This window comes from Girardinichthys multiradiatus, chromosome 6 (assembly GCF_021462225.1).
Source record: "Girardinichthys multiradiatus isolate DD_20200921_A chromosome 6, DD_fGirMul_XY1, whole genome shotgun sequence".
Lineage (NCBI taxonomy): Eukaryota > Metazoa > Chordata > Actinopteri > Cyprinodontiformes > Goodeidae > Girardinichthys > Girardinichthys multiradiatus.
Window position 1 is genome coordinate 32392208 of NC_061799.1, and position 20942 is coordinate 32413149.

Below are 20942 nucleotides of genomic sequence, written 5' to 3' on the forward strand. Positions count from 1 at the left end.
AGTGAATCTCTTAGGTTGTTTAATGCGGCACAAGTCTCAAATTTGTCAAAGAGCGCTCTTTACATTGAAATGTGGCAAGACGTCTGTGTATTTATTCGACATGCTCGATTTCCAAAGTTGTTGACAATTAAAAACAAATTACATGCCATTTTTTTATGTTAAAACATGAAAATGTGCAGACATTTAGATTAGATTAAATTAAAAGCTTGAAATCATGCTTCTTCTTTTACATAATTTCCTCCCCTGGAAAACAACCATCCTGATGTAACTCTTCACTGGAAAAGAAGCAGCCGGAAAAAGTAGCTCTACCGTGTAGCTTAAATGACTTACTGTGGTGGCCACGAGAAATCTTGTTTTTCACATTTATTGCTTCAGTTTGGATGGTGGCAATAAAATCGCTCATTTCAATTAAGTTAATCACCAAAACCTCAAAAGGACACGCATTGTTTCAATGATCTTATCAATAGCTCTGGGGAAAAGTGTTGACCAGGCGGTTGGTATCAGGCTTTCAGTATGATTGAATCAGAAGAGCAGATTGGGTGCTTGAAAAGAGCAACATGGTTCTTTTGCCAACATAGAAACATGTGCTGTCACATTACTTTGCATTAATAGGGCTTGACTGGCCCCAGATAAACCATTTATTAAATCACTGAGAACTTCAAGAAAAGTCTAGCAAGTACGAAGATATCTTGTTGCCACCAGTGCAGAGCTTGTTCGGGAATGGCAGCAGGCAGGTGGGAGTGTTTTTGAAGCAGTGTTTGAGAACCAACTTTTCTCCAAGAAATAAACAAAAACCAAACAGAGAGGCGGGAATTCTTCAGGAAGTACTACAAAGAACTGGGGGAAAGATATTTTCTTAGATGAATCCACCTTGAGACTGGTTGGATCACCTGAAAACGGACCGGTTGGATCACCTGAAAACGGACTGGTTGGAGAACAGAAATAGATTCCTGTCTCATGCTGACAGGGAAGCATCCTCAGTCCATTCACATGCATTATTGGCTCTAATCTAATAAATTGAACTCACTCATAGTTTTCCCTAAAGTAACTTTCATGAATAAAGAGTATAATCAATACATCCTCAAAGAACTGTTCTACATTGCAAAGTAGGGATAACCTTTGATGGAAGTTGGATTTTTAACAGGGTGGATAAAATTATTAATACTTCCAAATATCAGTTTGTTTTTAGTCCTTCATGTGTCAGGTAAAAAGCTGAAGTTGAAGATATATTTCAATTTTTTGCATTAAATAAGTTCAATAATACATCCAAATCAGCAAAATAATTAATTTTCGGGATGTTATTTTAAGTTTTTTAACTAAATTTAACAGCAAATCTATGGAGTCACTTAAAAAGGACTGTGAACAGGAGATATCTTGGCAATCTGAGAGTTGTGGAGAACTTTGCAAAGTAGAGGTGACATATATTGACAAGTTCAGATGTTTGATGCTGAGACCCCTACCAAAGAACAAAATATGAAGTTTAGAGTGCAACTACATTATTGCACATTTTTGTAATTTTTATTTTTGTCCTTTTAGCAGATTTGTTTTTCTGTGAAAATGTTTGGAATAAATGTGATCATTTTTCCTCATCTCACGATATGACTCATTAAAACCCAGCATTTTAACAGCAGCATGTACCCTTCCCAGAGCACCGTATATTGTCTTTACATTCATAAACCTCGCTAAATAGAGTACATTATTTTCCCATTAGTAAATGTTTTGCTTGCTAAATGTTTTGTTTAAAAACTGAACATTTAGAAAGCTTATTTTTCTAAGTTTATTTGGATAAATGGTTTAAAAATGTAATCAGAGTGTAAGCAAGTATTTTTTTTACTCTTAGACACTTATCTACATGTTATCTGGAACAGTTATAATCATTTTAGGAGAAAATCTCAAAGGTACAAAATCACTGTCATAAAAGATCAGTTTTATAGATCTTATAAAAGATCTATGTTTAGATGACAAATTGAATTTTGAAGCCAACTGCGAGACAGTGTGCCAAAAGTCACACCATCACTTCTGCTTGAGGAAAGTCTGCCTGGGCACCCTGCGGAGGAAGCTCATTTCAGCTGTTTGTATCCAGGATCATGACCCAAAGTTCATGGCCATAGGTGAGGGTAGGAACGTAGACCGACCGGTAAATCGAGAGCTTCGCTTTTGGCTCAGCTCTCTCTTCACCATAACGGACCGGCACAGCACCCCCATTACTGCAGGGGTTGCACAGATCCGTCTGTGGATCTCCCGCTCCATTCTACCGTGTAGCTTAAATGACTTACTGTGGTGGCCACGAGAAATCTTGTTTTTCACATTTATTGCTTCAGTTTTGATGGTGGCAATAAAATCTTAAAATTGCTCACTTCAATTAAGTTAATCACCAAAACCTCAAAAGGACACGCATTGTTTCAATGATCTTATCAATAGCTCTGGGGAAAAGTGTTGACCAGGCGGTTGGTATCAGGCTTTCAGTATGATTGAATCAGAAGAGCAGATTGGGTGCTTGAAAAGAGCAACATGGTTCTTTTGCCAACATAGAAACATGTGCTGTCACATTACTTTGCATTAATAGGGCTTGACTGGCCCCAGATAAACCATTTATTAAATCACTGAGAACTTCAAGAAAAGTCTAGCAAGTACGAAGATATCTTGTTGCCACCAGTGCAGAGCTTGTTCGGGAATGGCAGCAGGCAGGTGGGAGTGTTTTTGAAGCAGTGTTTGAGAACCAACTTTTCTCCAAGAAATAAACAAAAACCAAACAGAGAGGCGGGAATTCTTCAGGAAGTACTACAAAGAACTGGAGGATCCGTTTGTGGATCTCCCGCTCCATTCTCCCCTCACTCGTGAACAAGACCCCAAGATATTTGGACTCACCCACTTGAGGCAGGAGCTACCCTCCGACCTTGTAAAATGAAGTGTACCAAAACCCTTTGTCAATACAGTCTAAAAAAAACAGGCTTGTCACAAATGCGCCTTGCTGCATTATTTACAGCACTATTTTTATTTGATCTTGATATGATGGGCAGACATTTTAAAGCTGAGGATGCCAAACACTCCTTCTCCAGGCATCGCACTGTAAAAAGACCAAGTGCTGTTGGTTGATCATGAGTCAAAAAAAAAGCTAATTAGTAAATGATTCTCTGGATTAAAAAAAAATAAACATAAGAGACTAACATGTAAAAACATTATCTAACCGGAAATACCTCAAGAATGACAACATATCTATGTACAAAAACATCAATATAAGATTTATATATTTATATTTCTTTACTTCTATACCCACTAAAATATACCAACAAAGCAGCTGTTGGTAAATCTGATGAACCTGTTTGCCAACATGTTTCTGAAAACAGTTTAAATATCCTTCAGCTGTAAATGGGAAAACTCAAATACATAGGAGGGAGAAAGAGGGAGGAAAACAACATACATGTAAATAAATAAAAAAAAAAACAGAACCCAAGAGAGGTTCTGCGCTTATCCTGTGTGCCATTTTTGGAATACTGCAGTGTGAGGAGGTAAGCCACTTCAACCAGCTTCTCCAGTGGATCAGAGTTTGTTCCAGGATGGACCATCTTTGGACCGTCCGTTTTCATTTTCAGTTGCTCATCCACGTGCATACAAAGTCTTAGTCCCACGACAATTGTGGAGGCCACGGACAAAAAAAGAGAAGGTCACTTTTTATTCCCCAGAACGTAGCAACCCGAGGGACTGATTAGGGGAAAAGGGACGCAGTCTGGACGAAAGGAAGAGGGACAGTGAGTTTTAGCAGCCTTCTTGTTTGTCAAGAGTTTGTTTCACAGTTGAATCCAAAATCCACCCAGTCTAGCACAACATTGGCAATACAATCATGAACAGAGAAGCAGGAGGTTTATCCTTAAATACAAAAAGTGTCTTGTGGCGTCCGTGCGTGGACACACTGTAGTGTGTGTTTGTGGCATCTGGAGAGAAAAATAAAGGTCCTGAGATATGTGCTGAAGGGCTTCTGAGGACAAAGTGATAAAAGTGTGATCTACATATAAAATGAGAACAAAAATAGACTTTATTCTATAGCATCAACGTGGGGGTTGGGGGATGTGTTACGACGGGCTGGACCGTGGCAGTGCCAGTATCCGTCCGTTGGTTTTTCCCCCGTTCATGTGCGTGAAGGGGATGTGATGCTCCTCGTAGCTGCCCCTCAGACCCACAGAGGAGGCCTCTTCCCTGTCCAAGCACTGCTCCCTCTGGGAGTACGATGACGGGTCCAGGGGGATGCTCTCCATGTTTTCCATGTCCAGGTCAAAGTCCTCGCTCTCTGGGAGCTTGTTCTCCTCGCTGTAGAAGAAGGAGACCTCCCGGTAGGAGGGATGCAGGTCATCCTTCAGCATCTCGATGATCTCCTGGAAGGTGGGGCGCATTTTGGGGTTGTACTGCCAGCACAGCTGCATCAGGTTGTGTCTGGGGGAGGAGACAAGGAGAGTGAGATCTCATCGATGTTTGAAAAATAGAATTTCCATTTCTTTAACCACATTTATCAACTGTGGTAAACAATGATTCATCTTAACAACTTTTAAATCTCTTAAAACCCTGCACCATATATTAAGCTCTCCTTACTTTCTCCTAATTACTGAATAATCTGCCACATTGATATTCACTTCATGTTCTAAATTCAAGCTGGAGATTAAGCTGGCACTAGTTTTTGCCTGGGTGAACATTGTGCTCTGAACTTATGCCCAAGTTTGACGTTCCAATCATTACGTCGTTTTTTTCAGCTGCTTTTTCTTTCACACGTTTCTACAGATTCCTATAGGTTTAGTAGGAAAAGGAATAAAGGAAAGAAAGGCAAGAAGGACACAAGGAAGTAAGGACGGAAGGACACACAAAAGGAAAGACATAAAAGAAGGAACAAGGAAGGGAGAACATTAAGAAGGAAAAGAGGACCCAAGGAAGGAAAAGAATGAAGATGCAAGGAAGGAAGGAAAGAAGGATATAAGGAAGGAAGGAAGGAAAGAAGGATATAAGGAAGGAAGGAAAGAAGGATATAAGGAAGGAAGGAATGAAGGATATGAGGAGGAAAGAAAGGAAAAAGCAAATGAAAAAAAAAGGACATGGAAGAACACCAGGAATAAAGAAAGAGAAAAAGGAATAGGGAATAAAGTCTCAAAATGCAAATACTTTTCCATACTCTTTACTCTTCCATTTTTCTTTATTCATACTTGTCCAGACCTTGAAAATACTCAAGACAAATTTCAACACATTTCCAACTTTTTAGGAACCCTAAGAGTACGAGACAGTTTTTCTAATGGACTCAGATCTGTGTTAGCAAGACATTCCTGCTCTGAATGTTTTGCCTAAAAACATTAAAATCACACTTTAATAAGCAGAAAATAAAAATAGTTGCCTTGCCTTGATTTGGACAGTATAAATAATTAAAAACAGGTTTTGCGTGTGAACTTACAGTCTGTCGGCGCAGTTGTCTGGACGGTCGAGGATGCCTCCGTCCATGACGAACTTGAGGACCTGCTCGTTGGACAGACCCTGGTACGGCTGCTCGGCCAGGGTGCTAATCTCCCACAGCACGACTCCGAACGACCTGGTAAACATGGATGGGGAGAGATCGGGGACAGGCTGATTAGACACCTGACAGGCTAAATCTGTCTGCACACACTCAGAGGCAAGAGACAGGGAGACGAGACCACAAACAACGCCAGTGCTGCTGAAAAACAGCAGATAAAAGGCTTGCTGTGCATTTGTAATGTGCTTACGGGCTGTTAATTTGGTCTGTTTTTGATGCTCCTGATTGTGCAACATGTTTTTACGTACCAGCAATCCGAATGCGCAGTGAAGACGCCGTCCTTCAGAGACTCAGGTGCCATCCACCTGACAGGCAACAGGCCCTTCCCTCCCTTCCTGTAGTAGTCCGTCTCATAGATGTCCCTCGTCATGCCAAAGTCTAGGAAGGAAAGATGTTTGTCAGACTCACAGTCCAGGATGCGCAGATTTCTAAGATGTTTCCTCAGAATCACTATATCTACTTCTTAAAGATGTTTTATTCATACTGTTACCTGTGACTGGAGCTTTACAAATCATTTTAATACCAACCCTTTTTTGCTACTGTTCAGCCCAGTAAAACAAATCTCAAATAGCCCAGAAATAAAGAAAGAAAATACCCAACGTCATACTTCATAACATCAGTGTTAATAATGATTAACTACACTCAGAGGATCAAAACCGGTGGCCACGTGGCCCTGTTTTATAGACGTACTGTGTTATCAATAGCTGAACACAAGCAGGTTGTTGAATTAGTCAAGATTCTGGTCACATTCTCTGGTGCTTATGGGCCTAAAAAGCTGAGTGCAACATTACAACACAAAAACAAGTTAGAAAAACTACCCCAAAATTGTAATTGTTCATTTGGGCTGCAAACTGCTACCTGCATGCCCTTGAAACAGTTCATGCTTTCCTCATGTTAAATCCACAAGTATTTTATCAGGATTTTATGTGATAGACCAACAGGCAGTAGTGCATAACTGAAGTGGGAACACAATGAATAATGCTTTAAATGCTACCCTTAAATGAGAACCATCGCAACCAACTGCACTGGATTTAATCTCAGCTGTTCTGTGAAGGCCTCAGGTCAGATACTTCCAACCCAGGTTAGGAACGGAAGAAGGCTTTTGGATGAGAGGTGGAAGAAGTCTAGCTGTTTCTATTTAAGCATTTAAGTTGTGGAGAAGTTTAAATCAGTGTTAAGTCATAAAACAATATCCCAAGCTTTGACATCTCATCAGAAAATAGAGCTGGCATGGCGCGAAAGCAAGACGACCGAGATATCGCTGCCCACCTAAACTGACAGGCTGGGTGAGAAGAGTGTTAATGAGAGAAGCAGCTAAGAGGCCTAAAGTAACTCTAGAGGAGCTGCAGATATCCACAGCTCAGTTTGCCACAGATCATATAGGCACAGAAACCATGTGGATGAAGGTGTTCTGGACAGATTAGATCAGAATGGAACTTTTGGGCCAAGACTGAAAGAACTACATGAACACACCATCTCCAGAGTGAAAAATAGAAGTGGCGATGTCATCCTGGGGGGTTGCTTTTCCTCACCACGGATAGGAAAGCTGGTCAGAGTACATGCGGAAGTTAGATGGAGCAAAATACAAAGTGAGCTTGGATGACAACCTGCTAGAGGCTGAAGAAGACCTAAGACTGGGGTGTTGCTCTGCTGGATCTTTCATAAAAACACTAAATATACAGCTAGAGTGAATACTTTAAATAAAAGCACATTCGTTTGCCATAAGGACCCTGTCAAAGTCCAGATTTAAACCTAATTGAGATTATGTGGCAAGATTTCTAAATGAATCTTAAAAGATGCTCTCTATCTAACCTCAAGAAGTTTTAGCTATTTTGCAAAGAACGGGCAAAGATTTCAGTAGATGTGTGAAAACCATGCATTTTCCTTCCAGTTTACAATTATCGGCAATTTATGTTGGCCTATTGCATAAAATCCCAATAAATTACTTTAATGTTTATGGTTGTAACCTGACAAAAAATGGGAATGAGTTGTAGATGTATGGGCCTTTTAGATACATTTTCCAAAAGCTTCACAGATCTCATGAGACTGTGTCTCTTCAAGCAGCCACCAGGGGGCAACATCAGAAAGCACAACCACACCTAAAAGGCTTTAGCGTCTGTTCTGCTGAAAACTTACCTCCTATTTTGACTGTGAGATCGTGAGCTACCATGCAGTTTCTGGCTGCCAGGTCTCTATGGACAAACTTTTTGGCGTTGAGGTAAGCCATGCCATCGGCGATCTCGGCGGCCATTTGGATCATCTCTTTCAGAGTGGGCGGCGGACGCCCAGGGTTATTCTGAGGGAAATTAGACAGATTTTAAATGTCTGGACAGCACTGAGCCAGCAGCGGCCTTGGATCACACCAGTCTTGTTTCCCTGACATGTCTCTAGCTGGCGCCAGAGGTAAACGCTTAAATCCTCTGTCAACATCCAGCAGCTCAATCCTCTGCCAATTCCAGGTAATCTCTCCACATACAGAAATTAAACCACAGAAACAAAGCTGCACAACATAAAGCCTTAAGAAAATTAAGGTTTAAGGACAGGCAGTGGCTCAGAATGAAACATTCCTGGAGCGGAAGAGGCAGATAAAATAGGCAGAAGCAGAGCTGACTGATTTAGAGAGTCAGTAATTCTTAAGGATTTTACTAAATAAAAAAATCTTCCCTATAAGTTTGAAAACATTATTTGAGTCAGTTCTTTCTTCCCTTTTATAATACATATTTTTGCCTTATTTGATATTGTTGGAAACCTGATTTGTTGGCTTTACTATGAGGTACAGCTTGTAAAGATTGTAGATGTGTGAATTAAAAACCCACAAAACTGTGGCAAAATCCCCTGCAATATTCTAACTGTTGCTATTTACTCGTATTCTGTGCTTCTAATGTGACCAAGTGTGTGGGAGTCAAAGCTGTATGACTCAAACATCGAACCGACAAAAAGGGCTCCAGGCATTAGCATGCCACATTTGTCCCCTCAGGATTAGGGCCCTAGCAGGGCAACTGTAAACTATTGTTCAGAGTGGGGACATTGGCATCATTTCCAAACTTAGGACTAAGTTAGGATAGACTCGTGAAGTCAAAGACAGACTACAAAGTGAGTTTTCTAGGAGGACAATCAGATTACCGGTTCCTCGTCTTGCTTCACTAAAGAACCGTAGGTTTTCTTCCAGAGAGTTACATTCAGGATTCCCACAGAACGGTACTGCAGACAGATATCTGATCAGACGGTGAGGAACGTACGGCACACAGCTAGTCTGCATGCTTATAAGGCTGCCAGGAAGTAAACGAAGACTGCCCTTCATCATCACGCCCATTTCCACAAGTGTTTATAGCACTGATGGTAGAAACTAAGAATGTGGGCCAACATCACAGCCGACCGACTCTATATTTGCATAGTTGGTGAATCTACCCTTTTAAATTGTGTCCATACGTTTTACATCCGCCAACACTCACAGGCTCTTAATTTACTAAAAACCTCATCAGTAGATTCCCAGACTCTCGTTGGTGGTTCTGGTGTTACATTCTTGCCTTTAAAGTATATTTTCATGAGGAGGTCAAAATAAAAAAAAAGAACCATGAAAGATTTGCATTTGTAAAACACGGGCCGGGAGTGCTGTTACTATTTTATCCACGAAAATGCAGAACTGAGAGGAAGAAACAAAACCAGAAAATGAAACAGCTGCGCTGTTTACCTCAGCATCAGGCCGCAGAGAGCGCAGGTAGCTCTTCAGGTCTCCATGGGTCATCAGCTCCATCACCACCAGGGTTGGCTGGCCCTTTGACACCACGCCCAGCAGGCGTACCTGAGAGGAGACAACAAAAACAGGTTTTATTATATTGTAGTTTCACATAGATTGCCTCTCATTTTAAATACTAATATTAAACAGATCAAATGTCTTTCTTTACCACATGGTGGCAGTTGAAGGCCTTCATGACTGAAGCTTCGTTCAGGAACTCGATTCTCTCCCTCAGGCTGGCCGACTCGTTCACTGTCTTCACTGCCACGTGTGTTTCCCCCTCGCCCTTCACGATGTCCTTAGCGATGCCTTCATAGACCATGCCGAAGGAGCCCTGACCCAGTTCCCTCAGGATGGCGATCTTATCACGGGGCACCTCCCACTCATCCTCCTCATACACTGCAAACACATTTTATTTTTTTACAGCCTTCAGTTTACAGGCATACAGGAAAGCAGGTCAGAGAAGGTACCAGGTCAGGACAAGCTGGACCAGAGCATCTTCCAAGCTTTTATTAAGACAATTAATGTCAAATTCTCCAAGGAGGCTTTGAAGTGTCGTATGAAGCAGAAGCTTGGGCTTGTTTGATTGGAGTTCAGATGTTTGGAAGCCTTCCTGAAACAGCAACCCTTCATGACACCATTATGCTGGATTTTCACAGTTTATTTGATTTTAACTGATGATCTAGTTACAGATAAAATTTAGGAAATAGTCAGGTTCTGCAAGCTACTGACAGGCGATGTTGCTACGCACTAAAAACATCAAAAAATGTAAACAGATTAAATCAGCTGAGGATGATTTACAAACGGGAAGCTTTCCAGTGGAAACATTCGGGATTTACTGCTGACAATGAAATGTTTAAATGTCTTCTCCAGAATGTTTAGAAAAATCTGAGTTGAAAAATTGATCCAACAATAATTTTAAATACAAATACAATCGTTAAATAGTTTGTGCTTCAAGGAGCTTGTGTTTGATGGCTGGAGGTTTTTCATTTTTGTTAAGGTTTGGCATAAAACTGGGTTCAAACACATTTTTCTGTGTAAAAAATCAAAGATTTCTCCAGACTAAGATTTTCAGAGATCTCGGTGCTTATTCTTAGAACAAGGAACTTGGAAGCGCTGCTGATTCCTTCTTATATTCTCACCCTGTAACTCTATCCTATCCAGCAGTTAATGAATTAGTAACAGTTATTTACAGGACGCACGCCACTTAATCCTCCTTCATTCAACGAGTTTGAAAACGTCATCTCTGTCAGGTGTTTTTATGGTCTATGGATCAACTGATTTGTTGAAGTGAAACTCTCCAACCGAAAGCACCTGTTGATAATTTCAGCTCCCCTCATCCTTGTAAATGGGATCCTTTGAATAATGTGTTAAAATCCCTTCATAAATCCATCATCTCTGACATTAACGAAATGACTCAACCTTTTTTGCTTACCGTCATTAGCACTGAGGTACTCGGGGTTTGAAGAGGCGTAAATGGGTCCACTAGGTCCTTGGGTTTGACTGCAAGTAAGTGAACAAACACCTTGAGAGATCAGACTGGTAATAATAATAAAAAAAGAGAAAGAATGGGATGTGAGAGCTGCGTACCTCTTCTTGAACACGATGAATCCCGCCACGGCTACAAACAGCAGCAGCACAATGCAGATGATCGGCCCGATGATGATCTTCATGACGTAGAGAGGATCACCTGTTCAAAACATCCGGTCACATTGTGTTACATTCAGGTGAAAAGGAAAACACACTCAGACATGATTCAGATGCAGCTGCTGTGAATGCAACCTTCTGCTACTGTTAAAATTTCTAGTGTCGTCCTGCTGATTATACAGAAAATATGCCTAGATATGCCTAAAAGAAAATAGTGTTCTGGTTTATTTATTTCTAAATCTTTAGGACTTTTTTGATAACATAACTATTCAACACACCTTTGATATTATTAAGTTGGAACTAAATAGATTTTCTACCAAGTAGGAGTGGACAATATGGACTTAAAATTTTATCACAAATATTTTGTAGTACTATTGTGGTAACAATAAAAGGGATGATAAAAACTTTTCTTAAATTCTTCTCGGCCGTTTTAGGTAATTTTGTGACTGCATGTCACTAAACAGCACACAGAGGCAATTTAATCATATTTTATATAGGGAAGCTCTCATGGAACAAACTGTGGAGAAAACAGTACAAGTAACATCATCATTAATTGGAATGTATCGTCACAATAATTCAAAATTCTTATCATGATAAGAAATTTCTTCGCGATACACAATATGATAAATGGCCACCCCTAGTAGCAAGTGATGAGAACTTCAGGAAGTACAATAAACAGCACTTTTTGCTTTTTAATTTTCAAATTGTATCTACCATGGTAAGAATCTGAAATTCTCTGAATTTACCCCCATTTTAGAAGGTAAAACTAATAATAATACTAAACCCAAGTCTGTGGTGAATGATTTCTTTAATTCAAAGAAATTTGAAAGAAATCACCCAAGAAGAAAAAAACCTCTGAAGATTTATGAATGATGCCGTTTTAAACTCCCAAAAAATATTTATTAAAATTTTATTTTTCAATTACCTTTATTAAAATGTAAAGCCTATTTTTGCGACACTGATTCTTGCCGATTTGACGACCACCATTTTTCGCTGATTCCTTATATTTACAACCTGGGTCACATCGTCTGTATGTATTTTTAACAGAACATTTGGTTGCTTTTAATGCATGGTTGAAAGAATATATACAACATAATATCGGTCCAACGTCACTAACTGGTTCAAATAATTTACTAGTAGGCATATCGCAGTAATCGTAAACCAACAGTTCTGGCATTCACGCTGCTGATTATGTGTTCAGTGTAGAGTTCAATCAACGAGGTCGTTCATGCTATTAACAAACGGGTCACAATTATTGCAGGATGAAGGCAGCACATATTGTACAAGATGGTTATAGGTCATTCTTCTCTGAGTAAAATGTGTCATTGCACACATTGGTTAAAAAGTTGATTGCAGAGGGGGAAAAACGACAAGCTGATCAGCTAAAATGACTTCAGGTGCTTTCAAATGGGAACCCAAAGCATGAAGAAGTGGAAGATAACAGAAAACTACCTTCTGAATGAATTAAGCTCCTGGTGAGCAAAAATGGTCTATCACTACCTTTAAGTACTTTAACAACTAGAAGAGGGATATGAAGAGCCAACCTTTCATCCAGGAGTCCCTCAAAAGCCCCATTAGAGAAAACAATGAAGTATCAAAGAGATTACAATTTACCAAAAAAACACTGACTGGTTTGAGAGAAACAGAGTCACATTTTGTGGGCCGATAAAAGCAAGATTTTTGGATCTAGGTCCAACGAACAGTTCATCAGATGCCACCAAAACATATTCATTATTCCTCTCTTTCTGTATATTCATTATTCCTCTCTTTCTGTAGGGTCATAATTAATTTGATATATCCTTTTCTTCATGTTTTCACTTTGGATAATAAAGTTCCCAATAACGCTACAAGCATTTTGAGCTTTACTCAGCTTTTTTAAAGACACGGCTCCTATTTTAAACACAACTGTGTGTTTGTCCCTCCTCTTCAGCACCATTAATTTACAGTACAGTGTGTAAAATCATCTCTGAGCTCAGTTTTTCTTCTGTGGACACTTACTGGGATCCTGGACGTAAAAGTATGAGGGCTCTGTCCACGATCCGTTTCCAGCCAGCGAAGTAGCTCGGATCCTGACCGAGTAGTTCCCAGGATGCATCACCTTCAGCTTACAGCCTCGGGAAGCTTTGTACATGTTTCTCGACACGCAGTGGGGCAGCTCCTGAAGGTGCAAAGTTATCAGATTTATTCCCCTGAATTTGAAATGAATATTATGACTCAAATGTTGATATTTCACGATGTTGTACTTAAATGATTCACATTTGATGTTTTCCCAGTAGAAAAACAACACATGTTGCTGGGAAAACATGTTTTGAACAGAAAAAGCTGGAATTAATCCCTAAGATGAAGAGCTTATGTTTTTTACTTGTTTCCACGGACACTAAAACACAGTGCAGCACTAAAATTACTCCTCCATTATGGCTCAAACAACAACTATCAATCAAATTTCCAAATAAATCACCTAGAATAGGTCTCTCCTAATTTGCTGTGCTCTATGGATGAAGCTAATTTTTATGCTGCTAGATTCTTAGTTGCTAAATGTCACAGTTTTTCATGAATAAGACAGAAAACAGTGCTCTGTGTTGGAGTGGCCTACATATACTACAGATGTATGTCCTTACCTCAGCGTCTCCCACTCTCTTGTAGTACACCTCATAAAGGATAATGATGCCATTAGGAGATGCAGGCTCCTGCCAGTGTATGTGCACGGTACTTTCTGAAACTTCATGACTGATGGGACCCAAGATGTTATCAGCTTTATCTGTCGGGAACAAAGATTTTTAGAATAATCTGTTTGGAACTGAGGCCCCTATACATTTTTCACATCCAGGTTCAGTATTTCTCAAATTTCCAATTTCTCTTTTTTAACGTCTACTAAGGCTGCAACATATGTTGCATCGCATCACAATATAGCTTGTGCATTATTGCAATCGCAAACGACAGCTGGGATGCAATATTATTCTTCCAAGTCATGCATATGGACAATATATTTAGCTTGCTGGATGGACTCTGCCTACCCCTTTCCCATCTGATGTATATCTGCAGAGGCTGAGATGCTAAAGCTCACTCAGAGGGGTGGGGAAATCGTGTAAAGGCAAAGTAAGAAAAGAGACAGGAAAATGTCATTGCAATTTTCTGTAAATATATATAAACTGCATATTTTCCTGACCTCCTGCAGCTCCAATATTCACATTATAGATGTTTCTGAGACATAAACAAAAGCCCTCATGCTTAAAAACACCATAAAAGTTTAAGAACATAGATGACAGCCAATAACATTTCTTTTAATTATCCAAGCTCCTTCTTAAGTTGTCAAAGGTCCTAAGGTTCAACCGTGTTACGATGACCCGCTCTACCTGAGTGACGCATGTCCAGGAAGCAGATGCATGCAGGCCAGTTTTTATATCTGGTAAACCTTAGTGTTTTCATAGTTTCTGACTTGAATTAAAACAGACAAAAAGAAAAGCCTTTCACACATGGTGTTAAGAACAATTCAGTTAGTGGTTGGCGTCCTCAATCATGCAGCCACCCTTTAAAAGAGGGGGGTTCTTTATTCTAGGTCATGCACTGCAGCTGGTGCAACGACTGCTGCAGTTTTCCAGTTTTAGCACCAGTGCTTTAGGGGTCAAAACAAAATGTTCTGGTGCTAAATAAGCACAGGCAGCCACTTTTACATGTATGCCAAAGGAAACTTCAGTTGTTTAGGTAAATTATTTTTATCTTGTAGAAAGGGGGGACGAAGTCAGTATACACTAATGTTTATTTTTGTCCCAACATACAAACCTGGATAACACCATAAGCTTACATTTCTAGGGTTTTTAATATTGTGTAGGAATGTTTTTCCCAATTGTTTGGAGCTTGAGCAAATGAAAACTGAGCTGCTATTATATGCAATTTAGGTGTGTTGGGGAAGGGAGGCCTCTAAATCTTGCAGAATATTTGCTTTCAGGGACTGAACTCAGTTACACCTGGATCAGGTCAAAGCATATTCATGTCTTAGAATGGTCTAGTTAAAGTAAAGATCTCAATCCAACAAGAGTCTGTGACATAACTTGTCAATTCAATCTGCCCAAGCTTGAGCTATTTAACAAAGAATTTTAGCAAATATTTAAATTACTAGATGCGCAAAGCTGGTACAGACATACTACAAAAGGACTGCAGCTCATTCATATACCTGACAGATTTAGGTTTAATTACCAAATGCAAATCGTCTAAATACCAGCAGAAACATCCAAAAAGCTGTTCAACATTTGTGAGAATGGCATGATTTAGCCATGATTGGTCAAATCATGCCATAAGGCCAGTAAATATTCAAAAGGTATGACATTTTTTTTGTGTCTTTTTTAAACATATTGTGAATAAAACCAAATTTTTTAAATAATTCTTTACTCCTTTTACACTAGTTTATCACCTTTGACAGAGGCCTGTCTCATTTTCTCTCAGAAACAAATTTCTTGATTAGGAGAAAATATTTTCAGATCTGCCAGTGGTGTGAATAATTCTGGGCTCGACTGTAAAGACTGACAGCCTAGATAAAAATGTACAATTTTAAACCATTTATATTTTTCCTTTCATTTTACAATTATGCACAATTTAGTAATTTTTATATGAAATCCCAATAAAGTACATTAACGTTTATAGTTGTAACATGACAGAATGACAGTAGGGGTAGTGTCAAGGTAGAATAGCAGTGTGCATAAGTTACCATTTGGAGGCCATTTACCTTCAGGCATGGTGCGGGCGCTGACGTACGCCGCCATGCTGCATTGGGCCTGGTCAGTCGGGTGGTTGCAGGCGTGGATCTCGATCTGGTAGCTGGTGAAGTGTCGCAGGTTGGAAATGACTGTGGACTCCTTGGCGTGGACGAAGACCATGGTCTTGGGATATTCCTTATTCTCATCCTCATTGTCGGGGATGCCCGTGCTCCCGGGCTGGCTAGCGGCGGTGGTGAGGAAGGGCTGCGTCTTGTTGGCGATGCCCATAACAGAGCGCCGCTGTCTCGAACGTCTGGAAAAGGCAAACGTTTTAAGGTGCATTTAGGAAAAAAAACATGGACCTGATCATTTTTGTAGATAAAAAAAACACATATCTTAGACTTACTTGATCTCAAAGACTTCATTGTGAAGGTAGTTTTCAAAGGTTTTCCTGTACTCTGAGTCTTCTTTCTCCTTCTTGAGCTCCTTGTCAGTTTTTGGGCAGGCACAACATTTCTTCCCTTGGCCCTGCTCCTCCGTCTGGTTCCACTTCTGCTCCTCTTCACTGTCCACCTGAGTGGGCACCCGTGACGGCAGCTTCATTCCTGGTGTCAGGTGGACAAGCAGAGCGGGGAGCAAAAAGAGAGATGACAGGTGCAATAAACATCATATACATCATATCCACACACACTCCTGCAGGGGTTGTCTGTCATTGTCATCCTAGGTCTTCAACCTTTGCAGTAAAGATAAATTACCTCTGACAAGACCTCCCTGCAGACCCTAATCTCTATAGACATGCAGGCATTATGGAATCAATGTGCTAACTCAGATCGGCGCTGACGGCCAGAGGCTGACGTGAGCCAAGCTGCGCCTAAAACGATTCAATAAAAATAAATGTTTGAACTGTGTTTGAACCTGAGCCAGAGCCAGTGAAGGGTCTGGACTGTCTAAGGGGCGGGATTCATTTTGTTTCCCTGATCACATTCACACAGAGGAGAAGCAAACAATTGCAGCTCTCTGTACAGCTGCATCCCATTAAAATTCAGAGAGTGATAAACCTCAAACATATGGCAGCCAAATGTATCGCAAATATATCATCATCGCAATATCAGTGTGTGCAAAATTCATATCGTAAAGGACTGTTTGAAGTGCAATAATTGTTGACTTATATGTTCCAAGTGGGAGGAACTTGCATTTTACATGCTAACGTAACATTAGTCCTACGGCAGCAGATGCTCACACTGGACTCAAAATGCTAAAGGTCACCGAGTGACAGAAGCACAGATGAGAAAAAGAGGAAATAAGATAACGGACACATATCGCGATTGATATTGTCACCGCAATATTTACTTGTATTATCGCCATCAAAAGATTTTGTAATTTGTGTCTATATAAACATGAGGGGTGCTGCATTAATAGCACGGCTCTTTTCTATTGCAAACAGAAAATTTTCCTCTTTCGTGTCTCAAAAGAGTAAAATTAATATTTTTTCCTAACTTTTCAGAAATCACATTACAATGGGGGAAGAATTTAACTCCTATCCAGCTGTAGTTATGTGTCAATCAGAGGTTCTAAAAAGCTACCTTATCAAAAAATATTCTCCTGAACCAGAACCAGAACCCAGAAAGCCAGCCACTGACAGTGTCTCACCCTTCTGGCAGTAGTCAAACTTGTAGAGCTCGCTGGCCTCAGCCTGGCGCTGGTAGAAGACCAGGTAGTGAGTGATGTTCCCGTTGGGATCGTTGGGTGGTTTCCACTTTAGGATGATCTGAGAGGAAGAATTGGAGGAAGACATGGGGTCCAGTGGTACAGAGGGCTCTGCAGAGAAGAAAGAACTGTTAAGAACAAAAAATATTTAATGCTCAATAGAGGACACGTAAAGAATGTATGTGTATATAACAGGGTTTTGTGCTTCTTATATTATGGAAAAAATTCAGACCCCCATTTTGCATCTATGCATTGCTTTATTCTTTTTTGTACCCATGTACTACTAATCATACTTTGTAGTAGTATTTCCATAAAAGATTGAGTTAACGTCAGGAAAATTCTCAAATCTAAAATGTAATTTTGATTTGATTGTACAGGTCCTTCTCAAAATATTAGCATATTGTGATAAAGTTCATTATTTTCCATAATGTCATGATGAAAATTTAACATTCATACATTTTAGATTCATTGCACACTAACTGAAATATTTCAGGTCTTTTATTATCTTAATACGGATGATTTTAGCATACAGCTCATGAAAACCCAAAATTCCTATCTCACAAAATTAGCATATCATTAAAAGGGTCTCTAAACAAACTATGAACCTAATCATCTGAATCAACGAGTTAACTCTAAACACCTGCAAAAGATTCCTGAGGCCTTTAAAACTCCCAGCCTGGTTCATCACTCAAAACCACAATCATGGGTAAGACTGCCGACCTGACTGCTGTCCAGAAGGCCACTATTGACACCCTCAAGCAAGAGGGTAAGACACAGAAAGAAATTTCTGAACGAATAGGCTGTTCCCAGAGTGCTGTATCAAGGCACCTCAGTGGGAAGTCAGTGGGAAGGAAAAAGTGTGGCAGAAAACGCTGCACAACGAGAAGAGGTGACCGGACCCTGAGGAAGATTGTGGAGAAGGGCCGATTCCAGACCTTGGGGGACCTGCGGAAGCAGTGGACTGAGTCTGGAGTAGAAACATCCAGAGCCACCGTGCACAGGCGTGTGCAGGAAATGGGCTACAGGTGCCGCATTCCCCAGACCTGGGCTACAGAGAAGCAGCACTGGACTGTTGCTCAGTGGTCCAAAGTACTTTTTTCGGATGAAAGCAAATTCTGCATGTCATTCGGAAATCAAGGTGCCAGAGTCTGGAGGAAGACTGGGGAGAAGGAAATGCCAAAATGCCAGAAGTCCAGTGTCAAGTACCCACAGTCAGTGATGGTCTGGGGTGCCGTGTCAGCTGCTGGTGTTGGTCCACTGTGTTTTATCAAGGGCAGGGTCAATGCAGCTAGCTATCAGGAGATTTTGGAGCACTTCATGCTTCCATCTGCTGAAAAGCTTTATGGAGATGAAGATTTCATTTTTCAGCACGACCTGGCACCTGCTCACAGTGCCAAAACCACTGGTAAATGGTTTACTGACCATGGTATCACTGTGCTCAATTGGCCTGCCAACTCTCCTGACCTGAACCCCATAGAGAATCTGTGGGATATTGTGAAGAGAACGTTGAGAGACTCAAGACCCAACACTCTGGATGAGCTAAAGGCCGCTATCGAAGCATCCTGGGCCTCCATAAGACCTCAGCAGTGCCACAGGCTGATTGCCTCCATGCCACGCCGCATTGAAGCAGTCATTTCTGCCAAAGGATTCCCGACCAAGTATTGAGTGCATAACTGTACATGATTATTTGAAGGTTGACGTTTTTTGTATTAAAAACACTTTTCTTTTATTGGTCGGATGAAATATGCTAATTTTGTGAGATAGGAATTTTGGGTTTTCATGAGCTGTATGCCAAAATCATCCGAATTAAGACAATAAAAGACCTGAAATAAGTCATTTAGTGTGCAATGAATCTAAAATATATGAATGTTAAATTTTCATTATTACATTATAGAAAATAATGAACTTTATCACAATATGCTAATTTTTTGAGAAGGACCTGTATATTACTGTCCAAAAACCTTTATTTCATTTATAATTCCCATTTGGACTGGTTTATTCTCAAGAAATATGACAGATTTGGTCCTTGATCACTCCAAAATAACTCTGTGACCTCCTGCAAGTAGATATTAGGTACAGGAGTCACACAACCCCATTTCCTTACAGTAAACTACGAGTAGAATATAGAAAATCACTTAAAATCTTCGGTCTTTAAAACGGGTGCAAAACATCCACTTGGTGGTTAAAAATGTCAAAAAGTCAGAACAAACATTTCGAGGCTGGAAGAACCATTCAACACACCTGTACACTACTCACTGGTACTCTGAAAAATTAGGTTTTTATGCAAAGAAATACTTCTACTTAATCATACCCCGCTTCTGGTTTCTGAGGTGTAAAGGTTTTCTCAAGAATTTTAGACAACAGTAGTTTACAAGAAAAATTTACTAAATTCACATTCATCAGCGATTTTGGGATGACCTAATTGGAATCGTGCCACTTTTGGTACAAACCTACAGATAAATCATAGCTGTTTGTTATAGATAGTAGAGAATGCAGTTTCGATCCACTTTGCCTTTCAGGTTACTGCGAGAAAAAGAAAGGTCACATTTAACACAAAAGTATTCATATCCCTTGAACCTTTCCACATCCTATGTTACAGCAACAAACTTTAATGTACTTTATTTAAATATTTGTGAAAGAAAGACCAAGTTTCAACAATTTGTGAAGCAGAAGAAAAATTATACATGGTTTACATTTTTTATTTTTACACATAAAAGCTTGAAAACTGTGGCGTGCATTTCCATCAGCCCTCTTTCCTCTGATATTTTTAAATAAAATCCAGAACAACCTATTGCCTTCAGAAGTCACTTATTTAAGACACAGAGTCATACTGTTTGTAATAAGAATTAAATATGCCACAGTTGCAAACATACAAAAACATGGCTGTCCACCTAAACTGAGAGAGGGCGGGCAGGCACAGCCTTAATCAGAGAAGTGGACAAGAGGGCCATGGCAACTCTAGAGGAGCTGCAGAGATTCACAGTTCAGTTGGCAGAATCTGCTGACAGGATATCTATTAATTTTAAACTACACAAATCTAGCCTTCATAGAAGAGTTGAAATGTCTGGTCAGCATGATAAACGCTAGGTGCAGTGGAAAGCGAACATTACAGATCTTCTGAACACGGTGGTGGGAGTATCATGCTATGGGGATGCTTTTTCTCAGCTGTGACAGGAAGAAGGACAGAGCTAAATAAAAAGAGGCTCAATGTTGGTTCAGTGGCCCATTCAAAGTCCAGACCTAAGCCAGATTTGGAATCTGGGGTAGCACTAAATTTGTTGTTAAAATTGCTGTTCACATATGCTCTCCATCCAGTCTGAGTAAGCTGGAACGACTTTATTTGTAAAATCCGAAAACCATGAATGATTGTTCTTCTATTTTAGTATTACGAACTCCATGTTAGTGTTTCACATCAAATCCAGCTAAAATACATTAAAGTTTGTAGTTGCAATGTGATAAAATATGAAGAACCTCAAGGGATATGAATACTTTTGCAAGGCACAGTACACAATGGACCTGTTTTGTTTATGTATGGGTAAAGCCTATGTAAGACTACCAACTTACTTATGAACAGATTTAGTTTTGGTTTTTGTTCATTTGAAGAACTCAGGTTTTC

At 40.0% G+C, this 20942-nt stretch overlaps 1 protein-coding gene across 1 annotated transcript in view; it reads right to left on the reverse strand.

Annotated features, from left to right (window-relative positions):
* Window positions 1-2962: 2962 nt before the first annotated feature.
* insra (insulin receptor a) overlaps window positions 2963-20942 on the reverse strand; it is a 61242-nt gene continuing 43262 nt past the window's right edge. The window contains exons 9-21 of the mRNA XM_047368011.1: window positions 17270-17437; window positions 16026-16224; window positions 15649-15932; window positions 13547-13686; window positions 12927-13086; window positions 10872-10971; window positions 10717-10784; window positions 9451-9680; window positions 9237-9347; window positions 7682-7841; window positions 5794-5923; window positions 5429-5563; window positions 2963-4428 (exon numbers count right to left, since the gene is read on the reverse strand). Of these exons, the coding sequence (XP_047223967.1) occupies window positions 4071-4428; window positions 5429-5563; window positions 5794-5923; window positions 7682-7841; window positions 9237-9347; window positions 9451-9680; window positions 10717-10784; window positions 10872-10971; window positions 12927-13086; window positions 13547-13686; window positions 15649-15932; window positions 16026-16224; window positions 17270-17437 (2243 nt within the window). The 3' untranslated portion in view covers window positions 2963-4070. The remainder of the gene's footprint in view (window positions 4429-5428; window positions 5564-5793; window positions 5924-7681; window positions 7842-9236; window positions 9348-9450; window positions 9681-10716; window positions 10785-10871; window positions 10972-12926; window positions 13087-13546; window positions 13687-15648; window positions 15933-16025; window positions 16225-17269; window positions 17438-20942) is intronic.